At 52.3% G+C, this 7,340-nt stretch overlaps 1 protein-coding gene across 1 annotated transcript in view; it reads left to right on the top strand.

Moving 5' to 3' along the window:
- The window catches only part of GGT5 (gamma-glutamyltransferase 5), a 25,561-nt gene that overhangs the window by 15,984 nt on the left and 2,237 nt on the right, over positions 1 to 7,340 (top strand). The window contains 5 exon segments of the mRNA XM_006157162.2: positions 1,711 to 1,847; positions 2,210 to 2,400; positions 2,785 to 2,891; positions 3,252 to 3,370; positions 3,514 to 3,624. Coding sequence (XP_006157224.1) covers positions 1,711 to 1,847; positions 2,210 to 2,400; positions 2,785 to 2,891; positions 3,252 to 3,370; positions 3,514 to 3,624 — 665 coding nt within the window.

Below are 7,340 nucleotides of genomic sequence, written 5' to 3'. Positions count from 1 at the left end.
GGGGGGTGATTTCCTGCTTTCTGTCTCTCTGCCTCTCTCTGTCTCTCTGGCGAGCACACGTGCCCTATAGTGAAAACCTCTCAAAAAAAAAAATATATATAGCAGTGTTTGCCTTAACATGCATGAACTAACCAGAAAGAGACAGAGACAGTGAGAGAGAAAGTGAGAAATCACCCCCCAGGGGGGATGGCCACGCCGCAATCCCTTCTCCTCCAGTCTCCTCCCGGGATCTTGGGCATGGACACACACATGCCCTGTGTGAGTTTCAAGACACTGGATGTGGGATTCAAACGATGGTCGGCCATGCGGAGGTCCAGTGCCGTAACCGCTCTGCCATCTGCTGGCCCCCCGTGTGTCTGTTTTATAAGGGTGTTTGTGATCACGTTTGAGGACCCACCTGACATGTAGGGTAATCTCCTCCTCTCAAAATACTCCGTGGGCACAGCCGGGAGGCAAAGCTCTGACACCGAAGCCACCCGGGAAGATCTTGGCTTTGCCTCCCGAGGTCTCCCCAGCCATGCCAGGCACTCGCGTGCTGCCAGTAATGCCGGGTAATGGTGTGAAGGTACTGTTGGGGGTGTCTGTCTCTCTCTCTCTCCCTGTCTCAGTGTGTGTCTCTCTCATGGAATAAATAAGCTTGAAACAATCTTTTTTTTTTTTTTCCGAGAGGTTTTACTATAGCGCGTGTGCGCTCGCCAGAAAGACACAGAGAGACAGAGAGACAGCGAGATATCACTCCCCCCAGGGGGATGGCCACGCCGCAATCCCTTCTCCTCCATTCTCCTCTTGGGATCTTGGGCATGCACGCACACGCGCCCGGCGTGAGTTTAAGCCACCGGGTCTGGGACTCAAACCATGGTCGACTACGTGGGAGTCCAGTGACATAGCCATTATGGCAACTACTGGCCCCAACTTTAAACAATCTTAATGGGGCCAGCTGGTGGCGCGGAGGTTAAGGCCTTGGATCCCACGTGGCCCACTGCGCCATTAGAAGCCCGGACATGGCAGCTTGAAAAACACGCTGAGTATGGGACCAGCAGATGACATAATGGTTATGTCGCTGGACTCCCACGTAGTCAATTGGGGTTCGTGTCCTGGACCCAGCAGCTTACTTAATACTCACCAGGCGTGTGTGTGTGTGTGTGTGTGTGTGCGCGCGCGCACCGAAGTCCTGAGAGGAGAATGGAGGAGAAGGGGTTGTGGCATGGCCATCCCCCCTAGAGGGTGATTTCTCATTTCTCGTTTTCTATCTCTCTGTCTCTCAGTCAAGCACATGTGTCCTAAAGCAAAAATCTCTCCAAAAAAGGAAAGAAAGAAAGAAAGAAAAACATGTCTGGGTGTGTGCGTGCCCCAGATCTTGAGAGGACAATGGAAAAGGGATTGTGGCATGGCCATCCCGCCCCAGGGGGTGCTTTCTTACTTTCTCATTCTCCCTCTCTCTCGTAGCTCATGTGCTCTATAGCAAAGTTAAAAGAAGAAACTCGTTAATGTCTTGGGCTGTCGGAATAGTCATGACTCATTTTTGCATAGATAAACATACGTCATGACTTTTCCAACAACCAGACACGTTTCCATTTAAGGTAATGGTCGCTCTTGTGTCATATAAGGTCATATCACAGACTCTGAGGAGTAGAACGTGGATGGATCTTTCCTGGGGGCCAATATTTGACATGTGACCCCTCCACCCCGCCCACCCTGCCTCCTCCCCAGGGTTCAACTTCTCGGCAGACTCGGTGACCAGTCCTGAAGGGGCCGTGAACACGTACCATCACCTCGTGGAGACGTTCAAGTTCGCGGGGGCGCACAGGTGGCGGCTGTGGGACCCTCGCAGTCACCCGGAGGTCCAGGTGAGGTTGCCTGGGCCTGGTGAGGAGTCCGCTTCCCTCTCCCAGGACTGGGCAGGGAGGCAGGGGAGATTGGAAGGGTTTACCATGACCCTAGGTCAGGGCAGCCCGGCAGGGAGGGCAGGGAGGATGTGGCGGGCGGGGGCACGGGCAGGGACCAGAGTGACTGGTGTGGGGGCAGGTGTGGTGGTGGCTCAGTATTTCAAAGGACTTGGGGGCTGCTTAGGGTCTGGGAGGGCCCTTAGGCCCCCAGGTAGAAGACAGACGGGTGGAGAGGTCCCCAGGGGAGCTGATACCGTCCTGCCCTCTGTTCTCTGGGTCCCATTGGGCCCGTCACTGACCTTGACACCTGTCTGCCCACCCAGAATGCCTCCCAAGACCTGCTGGGGGAAGCTCTGGCCCAGTACATCCGTCAGCGGATCGACGGCCGGGGTGACCACGAGCCCAGCCACTACGGCCTGGCTGGGGCCTGGGGCCACAGGATGGGCACGGCCCATGTGTCCGTGCTGGGGGAGGATGGCAGTGCCGTGTCTGCCACCAGCACCATCAACACGCCGTGCGTGGGGCCCAGGGCAGGCGGGCAGGCTCCCTCCTGCGCTCCAGAGACCTAAGCGCATCCCCCACCCCAGCTTGTCCCGGGAGGCCCTCTCCTCCCTCTTTGCTATCAGTAGGGGTCCCCCAGCCCTGGCAGCTCTGGCTGCAAAGGCTGCTGCCGGGGTGGCCCTGAGCAAGCACTCACCTGGGGGGGACCTTACTCAGGGTTACTCTGACTGGGGGTCATGGTGGACTTTGGGGGTCCTTCCCGGGTGGTGCCGGGAAGACACAGTGGCTCTGGCATGCTGGAGGGCAGATGTGAAGAGAGGGGATTCCAGAAGGTCATGCCCTGTGTTGGAGATGGTGCCCGAGGCCCTGAGACTAGCCCAGCCCCTCCCGTCTGCAGCTTTGGGGCGATGGTATACTCACCACAGACAGGCATTCTCCTCAACAATGAGCTCCTGGACTTATGCTGGAGACGCCAGCCAGGCTCCAATGTCACCCCCAAACCTGGTGAGAGCAGTGGAATCCCCTGGGGAAGGGGAGGGACTGCATGCCAACCCTTGGCATACTTACTGAGCCGCTGTTTGCTCAGTGGTGAATGGGGGCAGGGTGGGTGGTGCTCCTCGAGGGGCTGACTCAGAAGTGAGGATGCTGGGACCAGCAGATGGCATATTAGTTACATTGCTGGACTCCCATGTAGTCAACCATAGTTCGAGTCCCAGGCCTGGCAGCTTAAAACTCATGCCAGGTGTGTGTGCGTGCGTGCCCAAAATCCCGAGAGAAGAATGAAGGAGAAGGGATTGTGGCATGGCCTTCCCCCCTGGGGGGTGATTTCTCACTTTCTGTCTCTCTGTTTCTTTCTGTCCCTAGTTCCAGGTGAGCGGCCTCCGTCATCCATGGTACCCTCCATCTTGGTCAACAAAGCCCAGGGGTCGAAGCTGGTGATTGGCGGGGCTGGGGGAGAGCTCATCATCTCTGCTGTGGCCCAGGTGAGTCTGGGGTTCCTGGCTGGAGCAGCCCTTCTCCAGGTGGCCCTGTGGTCTGACTCTCTTTGGGGCAGGGTGAGGCTGTGAGGGTTGGTGTGAAGTGGCCGATGCCTCCTCTCTCTCTGCATGCTCCTTCTCTTGCCCAGGCCATCATGAACAATCTGTGGCTTGGCTTTGATCTGACGGACGCCATTGCAGCCCCCATCCTGCATGTCAATGACAAGGGCCAGGTGGGGTACGAGCCCAACTTCAGCCAGGTAAGGTCAAGGTCTGAGCCGCCACGAGGCCAGACACCCCGAAGGGCTCCTGCTCCGAGTGCCTGCTAAAGCCCCTGGGAGGAGCTCAGCACATTTCAGTGTGGGGTTCACAAGGAGTAGAGAACCTCAATGGGAATGGGGGAGGCACCAGGCCAGCCCAGTGGCCTCCAAGGCAGAGAGCAGGGGGCTTCTCCCAGACTGAGGACCTCAGCACCTTGGTCTCTGGCTTGTTTATGCCATTTTTGGGAAGCTAGTTTTTCCTGGCTGCAGCCTCTCAGGCTCTCCCTCATGGTGAATTGTTTCCTTGTGTGATTTACAACTTGTAAGGAGTTTATTCATAAGGGAAGTTATTTTTTCCTGTGGGAGTCTGCGGAGTGAATTGCTAGAGTTGATTCTTACAAATACTCTTTGGTTCCTTCATAAAAGCCCTTAGGGTGGGGGGGCAGCAGGTGGCATGGTGAAGGTAGCTGGATTCGCACATGGCCAACTGCAGTTCAAGTCCTAGACCTGGTGGCTTGAAAATCATGCTGGGCCCATGTGTGCGTATGTGTGTCCAAGATCCCGAGGAGTGTGGAGGAGAAAGGATTGCAGATGACCAACCCCCCAGGGGGCGACTTCTCACTTTCCCTTCTGTTTCTCTCTGTCTCTCTCTTCTTTGGCAGGTATGTGTACCTTATAGCAAAAACCTTAATTTTGTTTTTAAATAAATAAAAGCCCTTGGGGCAGGTCCAGGGACTGAATTCCCTTGGCTCTCCTTCCCTCCCAGAGAGATGGTCAACTTCCTAATGGCTTCCTTGGAGCGTCTTTGGTCTGGGGATCCCCTGTGCAAGGATCAATTTATTATTATTATTTAAAGTTTATTGGCACCAGCAAATGGTATAATGGTTGTATTGCTGGACTCCCACATAACCAACTGCAGTTCTAGTCCTGGACCTGGTAGCTTGAAACTCATGCCATGGCATGTGCATGTGTGCCCAAAATCCTGACAGGAGAATGGGGAAGGGATTATGGCATGGCTATGACCTTGGGGGGGGGGTGGTTTCTCACTTTCTGTCTCTCTGTCTCTGTCTCTCCGGTGCCTACACAAGTACTATAGCAAAAATCTCTGTCATTTGGGGACCAGCAGGGGCTGTGTTGGTTAAAGGCGCTGGATTTCTATATGGCTGACCATGGTTCAATTCCCGGACCTGGCAGCTTGCTTTCTCCCTTTCTCTCTCTCTCTTTATCTCTCTCTGGTCAAATTTAAAAATAAATAAATAAATAATTCTTTAAAAAGATTAATTTTTTAAAAAGTTTATTTATTTATTTCATCTATGACAGACAGACATACAGCCCGACAGAGGCTTCGCAATGCAATCCACGCCTAGTCTCGACTGGCTTAGATCACAGGAATTAGTGTGTAAGCCTTAGGAGCGCAGGAGAGTCCTGGGACTTGAACCCAGAACCTCTCCCACGTGGGTTCAATGTTATTACCACTGTGCCACCACTTGGCCCTCCAGAAACCATTTAAAAGAACGACAGATTTTTGAGGCTGCAAACTTTCTGCCCTGGGTCTGTTCTACTATCTGAGTTCCAAGTCCTCAAAGCTGCTTTTTTTTTTTTTTTTTTTTTTTTTTTTGGGCACATGCACTCACCAGAAAGACAGAGAGAGACAGAGAGACAGAAAGTGAGAAATCACCCCCCAGGGGTATGGCCATGCTGCAATCCCTTCTCCTCTATTCTCCTCTCGGGATCTTGGGCACACACACACACGCGCCCAGCCTGAGTTTAAGCTATCAGGTCCGGGACTTGAACTACGTTTGACTACATGGGAGTTCAGAACCATAGCCATTATGCCAACTGCTGGTCCCTGCCTTTAAAAAAAAAAAAAAAAACTATAATTTCTGGTTTACATATAATCATTGTGCATCTTTGTGGGGTACAGTATGGTTTTTCAAAGCATGCATACGGTGTGTATTAATCACATCAAGATATAGAGGGAACCAGCAGTTAGCGTAATGGCTATGTCGCTGGACTCCCACGTAGTCGACCGCGGTTCACGTCCCGGACCCGGTGGCTTAAAACTCACGCTGGGCGCGTGTGCGTGCATGCCCAAGATCCTGAGAAGAGAATGGAGGAGAAGGGATTGCGGCGTGGCCATCCCCCCTGGGGGGTGATTTCTCACTTTCTGTCTCTATGTCTCTCTCTGTCTGTCTGGCGAGCACACACGCCCTATAGCGAAAACCTCTCCAAAAAAAAAAAAAGATATAGAATATCCATCTTGTTTGGGACCAGCAGATGGCATAGTGGTTGCATCATTGGACTCTCACGTGGCTGACCGTGGTTTGAGTCGGACCTGGGAGCTTGAAACTCACGCAGTGTGTGCGTGCATGCCCCAAATCCCAGGAGGAGAATGGAGGAGATTGTCGTGTGGCCATACACACAATTGTCTCTCTGGGAAGTGCACACACCCTCTAGCAAAAAATCTCTCTAAAATAAAAAAAAAGCTAAAAAACAAACAAAAAAGGAATATATTCATTTTATTATTTTATTCAACATTTCTTTTTCTTTTTTTTTCTCTGGAGAGGTTTTTGCTATAGGGCGCGTGCGCTCGCCAGAAAGAGAGAGACAGAGAGGCAGAAAGTGAGAAATCACCTCCTGGAGGGATGGCCACACCGCAATCCCCTCTCCTCCATTCTCCTCTCGGGATCTTGGGCACGCATGCACACATGCCCGCTGTGAGTTTAAGCCACTGGGTCCAAGACTTGAACTGTGGTCAGCTACATGGGAGTCCAGTGACATAGCCATTATGCCAACTGCTGGTCCCGATTTTATTTCAACATTGCACATTATGTTACGTTGTGCACATTCAATAATAGCTCTACTAGTCATTTTTTGTTTTTTGTTTTAAGGTTTTTGCTTAAGTTGCAGAGAGAGAGGAAAGTGAGAAATCATCCTGTCGGGGAGGATGGCCATATTGCAATTTCTTTCCCACTCACCTCTTGGGATTTTGGGACACAGTGCATGTGCAACTGTTGTGATGTGATTTTCAAGCTGCTGGGTCCAGGACTCGAACCGCAGTTGACCATATGGAAGTTTAGCCTCTTAACTACCACACCACCTGCTGGCCCCAGTTTTGTTGTTTTTTAAGGCTGACTTTACAGTTATAAGTCTCTGTTAGTCTCAAGAGCACCTTCCATGGCTCTTAGACCTTTGAGGACTGTAGACTGGGAAACTTCAGTCCAAAGGGGTGTGCAGTCCCTGAAAACCAATGGGACCAGCAGTTAGAGTAATGGCTATGTTGCTGGACTCCCATGTAGTCAAGTGCAGTTCGAGTCCTGGACCCGGTGGCTTAAACTCACCCCCTGGGGGTGATTTATCTCTTTCTGTCTCTTTGTCTGTCTCTGTCAGGTGAGTGCATGCGCCCTATAGCAAAAACCTCTCAAAAAAAAGAAAACAGAACAAAACAAAAACAAAACAAAATTTAAAAAACCCTTTATCTTCAGACCTAAGACTAAGGACCACAGTCTGTTCGGCTCTGTTCGGCTCACTCTCTGGGGTTCTACAGCCCTCCCTCCCTGGGTGGGGTCCTCCCAGTCCTGGGGGGGGGGGCTCAGGTGCTCTCTTTGAAGCTTAGATTCCAGGCATCTTAGATCCGGAGGAGCAGGAGGGTCCCAGGACACAGGACTCATCTTCTCAAGCCTTTCCTCCCTGACCCATGACCGAAGACCCTGAAT

Source organism: Tupaia chinensis, unplaced genomic scaffold, assembly GCF_000334495.1.
Source record: "Tupaia chinensis unplaced genomic scaffold, TupChi_1.0 Scaffold000531_1, whole genome shotgun sequence".
NCBI lineage: Eukaryota > Metazoa > Chordata > Mammalia > Scandentia > Tupaiidae > Tupaia > Tupaia belangeri.
Note: the sequence above shows the minus strand (reverse complement) of the source record. Positions and strands in the feature narration are given on the sequence as shown.